The sequence below is a fragment of the Tetrao urogallus genome (assembly GCF_951394365.1).
Source record: "Tetrao urogallus genome assembly, chromosome: 16".
In the NCBI taxonomy this organism is placed as follows: Eukaryota; Metazoa; Chordata; class Aves; order Galliformes; family Phasianidae; genus Tetrao; species Tetrao urogallus.
Window position 1 is genome coordinate 10,723,605 of NC_136829.1, and position 17,048 is coordinate 10,740,652.

The following is a 17,048-nucleotide window of genomic DNA, read 5'->3' on the forward strand; positions in this document are numbered from 1 at the left end:
CACCTCCACTTGTTCTCTTCTTTCAGACCATAGCATTGGTACCAGCACTGAAGAAACTCTTTATCCTAAGAAAGTCCCACTCTAGTCCATAAAATTACTTCTAGCCTATGCAGCTCCTGAAAACTCTGATAGGAGTAGTACAGAAAACTGCCATCACCAGATGAATCTTTCCTATGCTTCAGTTATACAGAGGTTGAGAAGTTTTCACAGTGAACATCAAGTTCAAAAAAAGACATCCACCTGAGGACTGGTCTCCCACGAGCTGGCAGCTCACAAGGCATATTTCATTGCTACGTGTCAGCTTTGTGTAAATTTAAGAAAGTCCCTGGCATAAAATCCTTTGCCTTGCTTTGACAGTTTTTTCCAGTAGTTACACCTCAAAGAGTGGTTCAGTCATTTAGCACTGCTGCACAGCTTCTGCCCCTGGACAGCCTTCCAGTGCCACAGAACTGGGACCTGTACAAAATAATAGGAAAAACTAAGAGGAGTCTGGATGGCTTCACTGACCACCAGCTGAGCTGTGTCAGTCCCACTGCAGCAGATTGGCAGAAGTAAGGAAGCCAGGACAACGGCCCTGCCTGACGAGTCCCATATTGTGTAGCTGCAGTTTCTCTTTTCTAGAGAGCATTGCTGGTGTATAATTTGAGTTTGTTCACCCTTGTGTCTGGTGAGTCTTGCTGTGCCAGGAGTCCTTTCCCCCCTGAAGACAGAGGCTGCACTCTTGTGCTCACAACTCTCCTGGGATTGGTGGGGTTGGCCATGGGGCTCTGGGTCTCCACCTGGTTCTGTATGGAGCTGGCCCAGCTATGCAGCATGGAGCCTCTGAAGGAACTCATCCCGATGAAAAGTAATTTATTTTTAAGTTTTTCCTCCCTGAGCTGCATCAGTGCCCCATTCAGGTTTCCTTTGCTAATTTAAGTTGTTCAGGCTTCTACTTGTTCATGCGGAAGGCACCAGCAAGACAGGAAAAAGCAGAGAGCTGTAATTCTGATGGAAGCTCAGTGTTAGCCTGGAGCTGGAGCTCAGTGCAGCTCCTGGCAGAACTGGCACCTGCCAGGCACAGGAGCATGGGCTCCATCCTTCCCCACAGTCACTCCAATAAAGTGACCACAACACTGCAGCACTGCTCCTCATACCAAAACACAGACACCCCCAGCCCCATTATAGGATCCTAATCGAGTTCTGCTCCAACTCCGATTGCAAAGTGCTACTGCCAGACCTCACACTGTTGGTATGACTCTTCTGTATCTTCTGTCATTTTCCAACATTGTTCTCACTTCAGTAGTGTTGACCTGGTTGCAGTCCTTCAGTACTGCCTTTGCCAACACTACAGTCAGGTGTGAAAATCACTTTTCTCCCTCCTCACGCTCGCGGGGCTGCTCTGCCCCTGTGGTTACAACCACACATCCAACACACGCGGCACTGGGATCCCCTATGCCAACTCTTATTTCCTCACAGTAAACAACTCTGGTTGCTCCATGATTTGCAAGTAGAAATCGAGTTCCAACCTCAACCTCACCTCTCTGCCTGACCCCAGGTGCACCTTGGATGTTCCCCTCGCATATATACAAGGCTCCCTTTCAAATCAAACGGCTCTATGACTCTGTAATATCTGAAGCTCCACTCAGAGCCCCTTTGGCCACACAGGTGCTTTTCCCTCCTAAACCCCCTCCGCGGACCGTTTCACCCCCCAAATCCCCGCCGATCTCCCCACTGACAGCGCATAGAGGGAACATAAAGGCCGAACCGATTCCGAACCGCGGGGAACCCCGCACGCAAAATGGCTCCGGGGCGACTTATCCCCCAAATCTCTACTTCCACTCATATAGCTCCGAAGGACCGAATGCCTACAGCCGGCAGAGGGAAACAGCGGAACCGCCGGTCCCACCGAGAATCTCCCGCCCTACTGAAGGCCCCTCGTGCCGCCCCCTCCCCGTTTCCATGGCGCAGCGCTGAGGGGAGGGCGGGAGGAGGGCCGGGCCTACGTCCCCCAGCTGCCCCCTCACGCCCCTCTCTCACACCTCGCTCTGAGGAGAAACCCGGCCGCGGAGGGGAGGGGGCCGCCCCGACACCGCCCCAGGGCCGGTTCCGCTGCCCGCACTCACCCCATTCCCCCGGGCCCCGCCAGGCGCGGCTCCGGCCCAGGCCGCGGCGGCCCCATTGTGCGGGGCATTGTGGGAGTGACGTCACGAGCCCCACTTCCGCCCCGATGGCGGCCGCTTCCGGTTAGAGCGGCCGTGCCGGAGCGCGCGGGGCATGCCGGGACAGGGTGCTATCCTGCAGCTGCTGCTTCTGCCGCCGCCGCCGCCGCCATGGTTCCGTTGGCCGGCGCCGCTCTCCTCCTTGTGACGGTAACGGTGGCGGCGGGCGGCTGGGATGCAGCCGGCTACCTGCTGTACTGCCCCTGCATGGGTGAGGCCCTCCCTCCGCCGCTGGGCCCGGTGCAGAGGTCCCGGCGGAGGCTGAAGCCCGCTCTCCCTTCCTCCCGCAGGCCGCTTCGGGAACCAGGCCGAGCATTTCCTGGGCGCCCTGGCCTTCGCCCGAGCCCTCAACCGCACCCTGGCCGTGCCGCCCTGGATCGAGTACCGGCACCACCGCCCGCCCTACACCAACGTGAGCCAGGAACGGGGAGTGGGGGGCGGGCAGAGCCGGGGAGAGCCTCGTGGTTGGGTGGGGGATCCCGGGTCCCCGAGTGAAGCTGTCCCTGCCTTGTAGCTGCACGTTCCCTACGAGGAGTACTTCAAGCTGGAGCCCCTCATGCAGTACCACCGCGTGCTCAGCTTGGAGCAGTTCATGGAGCAGCTGGCACCGCAGCACTGGCCTCCCGGCAGGAGAGTGGCGTACTGCTTTGAGGCTGCGGCGCAGAGGAGTGCTGACAAAAGCACCTGTCCCATGAAGGTGAGCTCCTCCTGCACCCCCATAGCCTGCCTGGATCTCGCAGGCCTTCCAAAAGGAGCAGTTGCCTCCTGCTGCTTGCCATTCATTTGCAAACCTGGGAGCTGTCGTCCCAAATCACTCAGTGTGCATTCCTTTCACTGTGTGCCTAGCTGCACCTTCCTGCCTTTCTTTGTCAGCAAGTATGGGGTTCATGAAGGTTGTAAACCTGAGTTATGTTGCTTCAGAAGGAGAACAAATTTAGAACAAAAAAGGCTTCTTTTCTGGTCCTTGCTTGTTCCCATATGCAGCGTAGTTGTTTAGCTATAAGTTGTAAAGCTGTCTCTTTAAAAGCAAGTTTGTGAACGGCGGTGTTCTTTTTCTTTTCAATTTCCTTTGCCTTCCTTCTCCGCTAACTTTGTTCAATGTTTCACTTTCTTCCTGTGGAGCTGATGTGGGCACACAGGCTGCGATATCCCTCTGCATTCTTCCAGTAACAGAGGAATAATTTGACTTTTCAGCTCAGGATCTTGTTCAATCTGTCTTTCAGCCTTGTGTGTATTGAGCGAATGCTTCTCTCTCCTTTGCAGGATGGAAACCCATTTGGTCCATTCTGGGATCAGTTCAAAGTGGATTTTGATAAGTCTGAACTCTTCAAGGGGATCTCCTTCAGTTCTGCATACAGGGACCATTGGCTCCAAAGGTAGCATGAAGCTGGAGAAGTGTGGGCTTTTAGAATCACTCAGGAAAACGGTTCTTCTAGTCACTCTGTAGAGCCATCATAATTTGAGGAGGAGATTGAAGTGATTACGTAGCAATATAATAAAAACATTAATACTTTTTTCATGAATTGTTCATTGAGCAGGCTCTTCCTGTGGGCATTAAATAGGAACTCCTTTGGACTGATGGATTTCTGAGCCGTGCTGATCATGATCTGTTTTGCTGCTTGCTTCGTGTTTACAGAGTCATAAGTGACTTTAGTCATATCAGTATGTTTGGGTGACATAATTGCTCTAGCCTGGGATGAAGACATAAGCTAAATTACCACTCATTGCTTCGTGTTTCAGATTGCTGTCCTTTCATCTTCAAATAGCACTTTTTGTTATTTGTTACCAGGTATGAGGTAAAAGGTGGTAATCACAGAATTACAGAATTGTAGGGGTTGGAAGGGACCTCCAGAGATGGAGTTTTATGTCAGTGTTCTGTTCCTGTAGCAAAATGATTAGGATTTATCTTGTGTAAGTTTGGTATAAAAGATACTGTATATCTCAGGGTGTTCAGTTTCCGTTCTGACCTTCACAAACTCACTTGCAGTGCTCTCTGTGCTTAATTATGCATGCAGAATTGCTATATTCCTGTATTCCTGTCTGTTTCCCCTTAGGTTTCCACCATCTGAGCACCCTGTACTTGCTTTACCTGGAGCTCCAGCCCAGTTTCCAGTCTTAGAGGAGCACCGACCCCTCCATAAGTACATGGTGTGGTCTGATGAAATGGTGAAGAAAGGAGAAGCCTACATTCATTCTCTGCTGGTTAGGCCCTACGTAGGAATTCACCTGAGGATCGGCTCAGATTGGGTATGGTTCCTCTGTAAGGCTTGTTGCTGTATCCCATGGAATTGCTGTAGGTGGGGGTGACTAACATTCAGCAGAAAAACACTTGGAATAGGAACTGCCCTTCTGAAGCCTGATTGTATTTACATTCAGCAGCTCACAGTGTTTGAGTGCTGGAAATGCTGCTGGGATTCCTCCTACAGACAGATTGTAATGCTGCTGGCAGTGGTGAGGGACTTGCTGTTTTCATTCTAACATATTTTCTTTTCTTCCAACAGAAAAATGCTTGTAACATGTTAAAGGATGGGACGGCTGGGTCTCACTTCATGGCTTCACCTCAGTGTGTGGGCTATGACCGCAGCACTGCTGTGCCCCTTACCATGGACATGTGCCTGCCAGACCTCAAAGAGATTAAGCGTGCTCTCAAGGTCTGGGTGAAAAAGACAGAAGCCAAATCTGTTTATATTGCTACAGATTCTGAGCCCTACACAAAGGAAATACAGCAGTTCTTCCAAGGAAAGGTAAGTCTTCCAGAAACTTGATCCAGCAAAAGTGCTTCAGTAAAAACCGTCCTCAGATTCTGATATGTTACTCCCACAGACAGCAGGCACAGTTGTGTAATAGATCTCCAGGGACATCAGGTTTAATAATCTAAGGTGTCAAAGTAGCCTGTTGTTGAAATAAGAGTCAAACTTCCTAGTGAGTGAGTGGAAAGATTGGGCAGAGGTTGGCACGCTGGGGTTGGCTGCTTTTCTTTGAGGGGCAAAGTGTCCTGAAGCATTTGGAATCTTGTGCTGAAACGAACACCAGTAATGCCTCTCTGAGGACCTCAGCCTGTCTTCATACTTTCTGGACTCCATTTTAATTCTGTAGTTTATAAGAGAGAAATGCAAGATGTGATGAGCCACATTTATCTCTAGGTGATCTTTCAAAAAGGATTTGACCTTTATCTACTCATAGATGAATTACAGGGCAACTTAGGGCAGAATCCACTCTTTTTGTGTTGTATGTTCCCATTTCTAGTGTGATGTGAAGACAGACATTTGGGTGTTTAGATTCATTTACTTTCCTTCTTTTTCTCCACAGATCAAAGTTGTAAGCTTGCAGCCAGAGGTGGCTCAGATCGACTTGTACATCCTTGGCCAATCTGATCACTTCATTGGGAATTGTGTCTCTTCATTTACTGCATTTGTAAAAAGAGAGCGCGATGTGCATGGAAAACCCTCTTCATTTTTTGGCATGGACCACCCTCCAAGGTTACGGGACGAATTCTGACCGAAAGAGGAGCAGGCTTGATGGTTCTCAGGGCTCTAAACCTGGTGCCTCGCTGTGGGACCATGCTGGTGTTGATCACTCTGTGCAGAGCATGCTGCCTGGTTGTGGCAGAGATGTTTCCAACCCTTGGATACTTTGCACAGTCACTCTTCTGTCTGACTTCACTTCTGTGATACCAGACAGAAAAGAAATTCAAAATCATGTAGTTTATTGGAAACCGTAAACTATATGTAGTTATTAAGACGTAGTTTATATAGCTCTCCATTCTCTTTTGGGTGGGCTTGCCAACAATTATGAAGAAGCTGCTCAAATTATTATTTTTTTCTTCTCATTATTAATTTTATCTGGAAATGTCATTAAGCTTCTTATTGTCCAAAACTGATCATAAGTTTCTTTTCAGGTGCAAAGTATATTCAGGACTGTTGTGGTCCCTGAATAGGAGTGCAAGATGAAGCTTAGGATTGGAAATTGTAAGGTCTGGGTTTTATTGAGTGCCATTGCCTTACTGGACCCACATCACCTCAGTGCCTCTTTTTCCATTCCCTGTAAAGAGATTTAATCCCCTCTTACAGCAGCGCTGTGAGAAGGAGCATTTGTGGGGCACAGTGAACTCAGTGGTGCTGAAGAAGTACGGTGGTGGTGTGTTTACACGTGGCAGTTGTCCTTTTGTTGGACACAGATGGGAAATCTCTCCTAGGCAGGCAGAGTTTGGAGACGTAGGGCTTTGTAGCTGTCGATGGTGGAGGTCTGTAATAGAAGTCTAACTGTTCTTAGGTCAAAACATCTGAAGTAGCTGGCATGGGGATTGGTGTAAATCATCCTCAGGTCTTTGGTAGCGATTTGGGGGTTGTATTTTTTTTTTTCTTTATTTTTGTACTTTGTGAAAATAGTCCCTCTGACAGCAGAATTCCTGCCTGTAGGGTTTGCTCCCAGCACGGCCAACTGGGAACAGGCAGCAACAAGACAAACATTTGGGTGATACAGGCCCATTGGCCCGGTGCAATTTGGGTGTGGCAAGTCCCAATTTGCCCAACGGCTTTTCTTAATCCCATCCTTTGGCTGGTGCTCTGCAGCACACAGGGCTCTGCTTCAGCTCCGCTGGTTGTGCCTCTGCACTGCTGGGCTCTCAGAGGAGCCCGGGGCGAGCGGAGAAAGGGCCGAGTGCTGCAGGGCGCTGAGGTGCTCCTTCCCTCCCTCTGGAGAATGGAGGGTTTGTTGTTTTTTAAACAAATGTGTTATTTTTTTAATAACAATAAAATCGGTTTTGTATTCACTCGCGTGTCACTGACATTCCTTTCTCCCCCCTCCATCCCCGCACGCCTCAGAGCTGCGGCAGCGGGCCTTGCGCCCCGCCAACCCTTTGTGGCGGCACCGCGGGGCGGGAGCGCGTTGCTAAGGAAGTGCGCGAGGGGCGGGGGGCGCGCGTTGCTAAGGAAGTGCGCGGGGGGCGGCGGCCGCTCCCACCCCTCCACTTCCGGTGCCGCGGGAGGAGGCGGCCGCGGGGCTCCATGGTGACGGCGCAGGTGAGTGCGGCCCGGCCCGGTGGGCCGAGGTGTCCCCGTAGAGGCGGGACTGAGCGCGAGCGGCGAGCGACGGGCGGAGGGCTGGCGCTGACAGCGGGAGCGAAGCGGCCCGGACTGGGCTCCCGTGCTTAGAACAGAGCGGGGAAGGAGCGAAGGACAAAAGCGGCCGGGCCGGGATGTGTCAGCTCCGAGATCGGGGAGGTTTGAGCCGTGAGAGAGCGGTGGTGGATGTGGGGGTGCCTGCAGCGAGGTGAGGAGTGACGGAACGCGGAGGGTCTTTCGGAGGGGAGCCGCGGGTCCGAGGCCACGGACCGGGCTGGGCGCCGTGTGCCCGCCGTGCTCTCAGCCCCGCTGCCGGCCGGGCCCGGTACCGAGCGCTGCTGCCGGCCGGGTTGCTGCTCCCCTCACAAGCAGCCCTTCCTTGTGAGAAACCGCACGAAATCACAGCGCTTGTAAGGGACCTCTGGAGATCTGCTGGTCCGACCCCAAAAAGCTGGGTGTTTGTTAGGAGCGATTTCTTCTCTGAAGAGCGGTGATGTGCTGGCGCAGCTGCCCAGGGAGTTGTGGGGTCGCTGCCCTTGGAGGTGTTCTGGAGATGTGGCCCTGAGGGACGTGGGCAGTTGGCACTGTGTACTGGGCGTCTTGAAGGTCTTCCTTAACAACGGTATGGTTCTAATTGCTCTGCTCAGTTTGCTGCATGCTGTGGCCATTGCGAGTCTGCCTCCAAATGCATTCGCTACACCCTCAGCCATACCTGGACACTCAGGAAGCAGATGAGCTGCGCAGCCGGGGCTGCAGCTCACTGCCTCACCGTGCCCAAATGGAGCAGTGGAAGTTGTCCTCTTCATTGTTGGTTGGTGTTGGAGTGCAGCTCACTGCAGTGATGTACTCACCCAGCTGGTTTGCTTGATAATATTTGCAAGCACAATGACTGTGCTGCATCTGGCTGCCTTAATGATTTGCTTTGTGGTCAGCTTGATTGCATGGCTTTGTGAAAACGTTGGTGTAAAAATTTCTGTCTTTCAATTCTTGAAAGAATGTAAAGGTAACATCAGCTTTCCCTGGTGTGGAAACACAACATTCAGGGGATGAAAAATGGGCAGACTATTTAATGATGTTATTTTGAATCCTCGCGACTGCTGTTTGGAACATCTATTGTGCTGTAAGTGGGCTTCTAGGAAGCAGCTTCATGAGTTTTAATTCATGAAAAAGCATTTGGGTGGCATTCCAATGCACTAGTGTTGCTTCAGAAAAAAAAGGGTGTAGGTTTTAAGCCTGTAGCAGCAGGATGGTCCTGATGATGCACCACATCATCGCAGATGTGAGTTAATTGTAACATAAAGGTCTCATAAAAATGAAAAGTTTTCTTTGGTACTCTGGATGTGTAAAAAGAGGACACTCAGAAAATACCACATTGGTATTTTGATAAGTGGGTGAAGCGCTTAATGAAAGCACCTGACTGATTCCCTTTCAAGCTGTATTCCAGGCAGTATGGACAGAGCAACTCTGTACTGGATTTTCAAAGTAAATCAAAACATCAAAAAGCTAAATGATGCCAAAATCCTGCTTGAATAGATGAGTGGAATCTTTGACTATTGGCAAAATTGCCATCTGTAGGAAACTGCCTTTGTTTATTCCTCTTTTGTTTTTGTTTTAGGCTTCTAGCACTGGATCATCTGTCATCACATCAGCCACAGACCTGCTGCCATGTCTAAGTTAAAGAGCTCTGAGTCTGTTCGGGTGGTGGTTCGATGCCGGCCGATGAACAGCAAGGAGAAGTCAGCTTCATATGAAAAGGTTGTTAATGTGGATGTCAAATTAGGGCAGGTCTCGGTGAAGAATCCACGGGGAACATCTCATGAACTGCCTAAAACTTTCACCTTTGATGCTGTGTACGACTGGAATTCCAAACAGGTTGAACTCTACGATGAGACCTTCAGACCTCTTGTGGACTCTGTTCTGCAAGGTTTCAATGGGACAATCTTTGCTTATGGGCAGACTGGAACGGGGAAAACCTACACGATGGAGGGGGTGCGTGGTGATCCTGAAAAAAGAGGGGTCATCCCCAATTCTTTTGAGCACATCTTCACCCACATCTCTAGATCTCAAAATCAGCAGTACCTAGTTAGAGCTTCTTATCTGGAAATATACCAAGAAGAAATCAGAGACTTGTTATCAAAGGATCAATCCAAACGGCTGGAGTTAAAAGAGAGGCCAGACACAGGTGTATACGTGAAGGATTTGTCTTCCTTCGTTACAAAAAGTGTCAAAGAGATAGAGCATGTCATGAACGTGGGAAACCAGAATCGCTCCGTTGGTGCCACCAACATGAATGAACACAGCTCTCGATCTCACGCCATTTTTGTGATCACTATCGAATGCAGTGAGCTGGGACTCGATGGAGAGAATCACATCCGTGTCGGAAAACTCAACCTGGTAGACCTTGCAGGCAGCGAGCGCCAAGCTAAGACTGGAGCACAGGGGGAGAGGTTAAAGGAAGCCACAAAAATCAACCTCTCTCTTTCAGCTTTGGGCAACGTTATATCTGCCCTAGTAGATGGCAAAAGCACACACATTCCGTACCGGGACTCAAAGCTAACTAGGTTACTCCAAGACTCATTAGGTGGCAATGCCAAGACCGTGATGGTGGCCAACATAGGCCCTGCCTCTTACAATGTAGAGGAGACTCTCACGACGCTGAGATATGCCAATCGTGCCAAAAACATCAAGAACAAGCCGAGAGTGAATGAGGATCCTAAGGATGCTCTGCTGCGTGAATTCCAGGAAGAAATCGCGCGACTCAAGGCACAGCTGGAGAAGCGGTCTATTGGCAAAAGAAAGAGGAGGGAAAGGAGGAGAGAGGGTGGGGAAGAAGAGGAGGATGCTGAGGAGGGTGAGGATGAAGGGGATGACAAAGATGACTATTGGAGAGAGCAACAAGAGAAGCTGGAGATTGAAAAGAAAGCTATTGTTGAGGACCACAGCTTGGTAGCCGAAGAAAAGATGAGACTGCTGAAAGAGAAGGAGAAGAAAATGGAGGACTTGAGGCGAGAGAAGGAGGCAACAGAAATGCTGAGTGCTAAAATCAAGGTAGAATTCTTTGCCGTGCTTTCATACTTCTTACAAGCAATTTAGTTAGGCTATGGGGAGAATAGCTGGTTGCTTAATTTGGAAGAATATTTCAAAAGGTTTCCAGAATAGTGATTTGTGTTTGGTCAGAAGATTTTGTTGAGTTTCCACCATTAATTACGTTCTTCAATATTCATGAGTTGTTGCATTGTTCTTATGTGCTGGTCTTGTGGAATCTTCAGCAATCTGCACAGTAAAACGTGATGATACATCTTATCACAAGCTGTGAAACAAACAATGCTTCATTGTGCAACAGATCATTAACAAGTTTTTTTACGTAGAATATGCATTTTAGTTCTTCAGACAGGCCACACTGCAGGAGTTTGTAATTCTAAGCAAGTTATGGCTTCATTAACCCCTACATTTTGTGGGGATGTTTAGAAATAGCCATTCTCATAGCATCTGACTTACAAGAGAATGTTAAGTAAGGGAGGTGCCCTCGTGACAAAGTTGGAGAAGTAGAGAGAGAGAAAGTTGGGTTGTGTAGGAAAGACTTTGTTATCTGGTCACCAGGAGGCAAACGTACAACCTTGTCTTTTTCTTTCAGGCAATGGAAAGCAAACTTCTGGTGGGAGGGAAAAATATTGTGGATCACACAAACGAGCAGCAGAAAATCCTGGAACAGAAACGACAGGAGATTGCAGAACAGGTACAAGCAGCAACGTTAGTTACTGTGTACCAAAAAATCCCAGCCCAAACCTACCTGCAGAACTTTTATAAAAGGTTGTATGAGGAGAAAAGGTAAGAAAGTTTGCACAGGGCTAACCCTGGCATTGCTTTAATGGCAATTGTTGATTTCAAAAGAAGGGGCAAGGGCTTGCATCCTATTTGTTGCGTGAAATTGGTAGAGAAGGTTTGTAATAGTTCTCTTCCAGTTTTTCATATGGAACTTTTATATCCTGTGTCTGTAAGTGAAGAAGTAATAGGAAGGCCTCAGACTGTGACAGTTCAGCTGTTAACTCAGGAGAAAAGGTGCTTATTATATGATAGAAGCTTATTTTCTGTTATGCATTCTTTGTTGTATGAATTGATTTAAAAAAAAAAATTTAAACACAGCGTTTAATTACTTTAATTAAAGCTTGAGCACTTATTCACGCTATCTGATTCCAATAGACCCTTCAGCAGAATAAAGGCAAAGAAGAGCTAATGCTTCTGGTATTTCTAAGGCAAGAGATAGGAAGAACTAGAAGCTAAAGCAAAAGCCCTGGAGCCCAGGGAAGTAAAAGCCTCCCGAGTGTTGGATTCGTGCATTCAGCCTGGAGGTAGCAGGGCAGTTGTGGTCTCTGACTTTTTGTACCTGGCATTCTTCAGAAACGTCGGGAGCGCGAGATCCAGCAGCAGATGGAAAGTCGGGATGAGGAAACACTGGAGCTGAAGGAGACCTACAGTTCTCTTCAGCAAGAGGTGGATATAAAGACCAAGAAACTTAAAAAGGTAAAGAGAACGTGAGTCCACATCTCGTGGCTTAAATAAAACCAGCCTGTGTGTGAGACTGAGGGGAACATTGGAAATTTGTGACTTTGGCTCCTGTGGTCTGTTCCAGTTATTTTCCAAGCTGCAAGCTGTGAAGGCAGAGATCCATGATCTCCAAGAAGAGCACATCAAGGAGCGCCAGGAACTGGAACAGACCCAGAATGAGCTTACCAGGGAACTAAAGCTGAAGTGAGTCCCTTCACTTCATTGCCTGCTGGTAACTGTAACAGAGATTGTTTCTGTGGGTGGGGAGTAAAAGGAGGGACTGAATTCATATGCTTGCAGAACAAGATTTAAACAGGAGAAAGCTAAAATGTTCCTCCCTTTTCCAGGGCTGTATTAATTCCCAGGGAGAGGAGCAGTGGAGAGTCATCAGCTAACTGTGTTTCTTGTGTATTTCCTATTGTTATGGTTGTATGCAGGCACCTGATTATTGAAAATTTTATTCCTTTGGAAGAAAAGAATAAGATCATGAACAGGTCATTCTTTGATGAAGAGGAAGACCAGTGGAAACTGCATCCCATAACCCGTCTGGAGTGAGTGTACTTGTGATTTTCTAATTAAGATCAAATCCTAGGTCACATAAAGCCCTCTAGTTGCCAAAAACAAGGTACTCCAACAGAGAAAATCATGGTTTTGAAACAGCCTTCCAAAGTTCTTATGTATTCTTGCTGTGTTGTAAAACAAAGTTTTCATTCATCTAAGTAGGTCGAATAAAATAGGAATATACAGTTTGGAAAATTTCTTCTAAGTGAGCCTGACATTTAAATGTAAAATATATGTGACACTGCGTGCACCATTTAATATCAGTAAGCTCTTATCATATTTGTTGTCTGATTTGGTTAAGAAAGCTCTCAAAAATTATGATGTGAGAGCTGTGGATAGATCCTACCTCTTTACAGAGGAGGTTCTGTAAAGTAAACTTAGAATGTTAGGTGCAGCTGTGTGCATCTGTGGCCTCTGTGATAAAAATTATGCAGAAATCCCTCGTTTCATGCAGGGAACAGATGCAGATGCCAAGGGATAACAATCTTACCTTCTCATCTCTGTCTGTAGGAAGAGCTGTTCTGGGAAATGCAGTCTAGGTAGTTTCTGCTTGCTTGAAATACATCTCCAAATGTTTTACCTCATAAACTCCAAGAAGTCTTCACTTCTGGTGTATGATAGATGGAATATGTGTTTTCTAGTAACCAGCAAATGATGAAAAGACCAGTGTCTGCTGTAGGATACAAAAGGCCGCTGAGCCAGCATGCCAGGACGTCCATGATGATTCGTCCAGAGGCTCGGTACAGGGTAAGCCCAGATGTGGCTACAGCCTTCATACATTCACCTTCCTAATCAGAGAAATGTAAATTTCAGAGGATTGTTCTTTGATGGGATGTACAGAGTGTCTTGCATGCATTTATAATGTCCTGCAGAATAAGTTTCCAGAGGAAAATAAACTATTTGTATGAAAGTGTATAGGCTTTAATTCCACTTGTACTTCCTCAGGCAGAGAATATTGTATTACTGGAACTTGACATGCCCAGCCGAACAACAAGAGACTACGAAGGTCCAGCCATTGCTCCCAAAGTCCAGGCAGCTCTAGAAGCAGCTTTGCAGGATGAAGACGAGATCCAGGTGGATGCTTCAACCTTTGAGAGCACTTCAAATAAAAAACCAAAATCCAGGTGAGTCAAATTTTTTAGTAAGTAGACTAGCAGATAGAAGAGTTACAAATACAATTGCTTTCTGTCTGCATTCTTATCAGTAAAGCTATGGCTAACTTGGCTGCAAAGCAGAAATAGAAAGAAAGGAACATAGGGCAGTAGAGAAAACTGGGACTGATTAGAAAATAAATCCAGTATAAAGAAAAAAAAAAAACCAACAGCTTTGGAAGATTAATTTTGACATGTAACAGGTGACATTGTTGGGGCTTTTTGTTTATTTTTTCATTTTTACTTCTTCAGGCCTAAAACTGGAAGGAAATCAGGGGGATCCTCTTCAGCAGGCACCCATAGTTCTCAGCTCTACCCACAGTCCCGAGGGCTGGTTCCAAAGTAAAACCAGCAATTCCTCTCCAGGGCGTGAACAGCTTTTGCCTTCTGAGAGCAGAGACAAGTAAAAACCTGCAGAGAGACCTCCCAGCCAGACTCCAACCCCTTTCCCCTGGAGGTGGCCTCTTTGCTGTTTAACTGACTTGTGCCAGTCCAGGTACACTGAGCCACAGGAAGATACGTGTTTGCAATTCAGCATTTGGCCTCTGTAGGAAACAGATTTTAGTTAGGAAATCAGAAATGCATGAGGTACGTTACAGTGTATTAGAAGCAATGGGAAGCATGGGGATCACCTCACAGCGTCACCATCTCTCCTCCTGCACTAGCCCTTTTGCTGCACTTGGCTTTTTTGTTGGGCGGTAAGAAGACAGAGTTGAAAGTCATCTCAACAGAACCACCGCTCCAGAGCTTCATAGTGAGAATGAAATGAGGTTAAAAAGCAGAGGATCCACCCAGACTTGACTAGGTGCAGTTTTTCCTCTTCCTGCTTGAAAGACTGGCATCATCATTTGGGGTTAAGAAGTTGATCTGAACGGGCAGATTGGCAGCTGTCAGCATGTACTCACCACCAGATAGCTGTGCCTCCCTTTCAAACTGTAGGACAAAAAAGGGACTTCAAAGAATTTTGTTGCTTTCTAGACAGGAAGCAATAGAAATTGAAGTCCTTGTTTACAAGCATAAGTTTAGCTCCACTAAACTGACCTCCTACAGATCACACCCCTACCAACAAGAACCACCTTGTCAAAGAATACACCTGCATTCCAATGCCAGCTCCACAGCTTGCTTCCTCTTTGTTGCCTCCATCTTCTTCCCTGGCAGTTGAAACCAGTATCCACACTTTGAACGGTGGTGTGGTGCATGGCAATTTTCTCAGACCTCCCACTGGTGGCAGGAAATGTAGCACTGGCATGGAGCTATAGGGCTGCCTCTGCTCTCCCCTGTAAGCTGGGTCGAGGGTAGAGCACCGTGACAAGAAGCCATCTGTGCACTGTTCTTGTAAGTATGGTCCCTTCCCTTGGTGTCTAAGGAGCTTCAACACACGGTACTCTTTGTGCCTCACCCATTCCATATTAGAAGCTTGTCCCCTGCACCTCCTGGACCAGGCAGGGCCCAGTGGGAGTGAAAGCACATAAAGCCAAGTCTGTATAATGAAATCTGGTACTACATCCAGGGGTTGTAGTTTGAAAACAAGGGAGGAAGAACTCCTGCTTCTGATGGTCTCTGCAAGCTGCCCTTTGACTTAAGCAGGCTACTGTAAAGCTGCAGGCTCGTGTGGCAGGGTTGAGGGAGATGGAGCTGCCATGTTGAAGACAGTAAGGTGTCCCTGTCTAGTGTTGCACAGCTCATTCATAAGTTTTAGTTTGTTGTATATTGAGACTTGGGATGTTACATTTTTCTGGTTGCTGTTGGCTGTCATCCTATGAATGTTTTTACCTATTTCCTCTCCTTCACTGATGACTTCCTCCAGACTGACATGTGTGAGTGTCTGAGGACTTGCCTGGTTTTAGAAATGCTCTGATATATGGACTCTACCTTGTGTGCTCGTTACGTATCTGCTGAGTGACTTCACCCAGGCTGGAGAACTCCATTATATCTGACCCCCATGAGCAGAAGGAACTGAACACTCAGCACAGCTCACCTCTGCATCTTGCGGGCACGGTGCCTCGGTGAGCCAGCTGCCCGGGTGGGCATGGTTAAACTCTAAGTCAGCTGCTTTGATTCGTGGAGTGCTTTTCTGGATCACAAGATTAATATATATATATACACACACATATATATATTTTAGTTTTGGTGGAGGAAAGATGAGTTTGCCTGTAACTGAGAGAGCAGTCATCTGACAAATTTCTTTCAACTAGAACGTGGAAACCTGGCATAATCTTCCTTTTTATAAAGCGCTGTTTATGTACAGAGAGCCTTTTAATTAGCTCTTGTTGCATAATATAATGTCACCTTCTCTTCCCTCTCCTCCGTCTTTCTCTCTAGCACATAATCTTCTGTACTTTGACATTTTAAAAGATGATTGTATGCTGTAAATGCTCAGAGAACTGAAATGAAACAAGGGGGTTTTACAACCTGACAGAGCAACTTAATATATATACATGTATATGTACATACCTATATGTACACGTATGTTTAACATGAATATGCACACACAGCCACAGCTGTGTTTGCACACTCACACCCTTCCTCAGTCACCACAGTTCCATAGGGAATTCTATGTTACATTCAAATGCTGGAAACTCCCCTTGTGGCAGGACCAGGATGGTGGAAATTACAGTGCAAACCCAAACTGTTCTCGTTTCAGTGTTGACAAGCTAGCTGGTTGATATGTCAGAAAGGCTCTGCTTTTAATTCTGTAGAAATTCATTAGCAAGGTGAAAGAAGTTCAGTAGGATGGAAAAAAGAATAAAATTGCATATTTAGTCATTGTATTGAAATCAGAGCTGTGGTTAGAGGTTTGGTTAGTGTGCTACAGATTGTTACAGAAGCTTTTAGATTCTCATTTCGATGGACTTAGCCATGAGCAGATACTCGGTGGCACTGATATTAAGGGCAGTGCGTTGTCTTAAGCTCTACAAAGCAAACCGAGCGCTGGGTTGAAGTTTTTAATGAACATTCCTGCCAAGCTTTGCGTGCCTCTGGGTGTTATCTGAACCATCTGGGCTTCCTGCAGGTTAACTGCCAAAGACAGGAAATCCAGCAGACTCCTGCAAGAGGCCCTGGGACATTGTGCACAGCCCCAGCTTTTCTCATAGGGACCTTTTACATCCTTGTCCTTGCTCTGATCTGTATAATGGGATCTGTACTTCCAAAACAGCAACGTGCAGCAGAAGCGGCCCTCTGGTTCTGGCAGCAGCACTGAGGTGTAAGAGCTCGAGCACCTTCTTAAAATCCTTACTGCAAATCGGATGCCTTTTTAACAATACTGCCATGCTGCTCCAATCTTCTCAGACACATACCTTTGTGACAGCGTTTTAGCTGCATTACACAGATCAGAGCAGGCTTCTGTTCGCTGGAGATGCACTGAGGTTCGGAGACACCCGCAGCCCTGCAGTCCTTTCCCGTGTGACGTCCGGGCTTTAAACTATTCCATTCGTGCTGCGTTAAAGCACAGATTGGCGAACGGAACCTGCACAAAGCCCAGCGCCAGGCTGAGGTGTGCTGCCATAACACGGCGCTGCCCGCCT

General features: G+C 47.5%; 2 protein-coding genes across 2 annotated transcripts; both read left to right on the forward strand.

Annotated features, from left to right (window-relative positions):
* Positions 1-2,312: 2,312 nt before the first annotated feature.
* On the forward strand, positions 2,313-5,699 carry POFUT1 (protein O-fucosyltransferase 1; the record flags this gene model as incomplete). Its single annotated transcript, XM_079543617.1, has 7 exons — positions 2,313-2,412; positions 2,492-2,613; positions 2,716-2,898; positions 3,465-3,577; positions 4,256-4,448; positions 4,703-4,945; positions 5,511-5,699. The coding sequence occupies 7 exons, from the start codon at positions 2,313-2,315 to the stop codon at positions 5,697-5,699; spliced, it is 1,143 nt and encodes a 380-aa protein (XP_079399743.1).
* Positions 5,700-8,929: 3,230 nt separating this feature from the next.
* Positions 8,930-13,867, forward strand: KIF3B (kinesin family member 3B; the record flags this gene model as incomplete). Its single annotated transcript, XM_079543556.1, has 8 exons — positions 8,930-10,312; positions 10,899-11,000; positions 11,663-11,785; positions 11,895-12,013; positions 12,247-12,360; positions 13,012-13,117; positions 13,316-13,494; positions 13,774-13,867. 8 exons carry the CDS (start codon positions 8,930-8,932, stop codon positions 13,865-13,867), a joined length of 2,220 nt encoding a protein of 739 aa, XP_079399682.1.
* Positions 13,868-17,048: the final 3,181 nt, after the last annotated feature.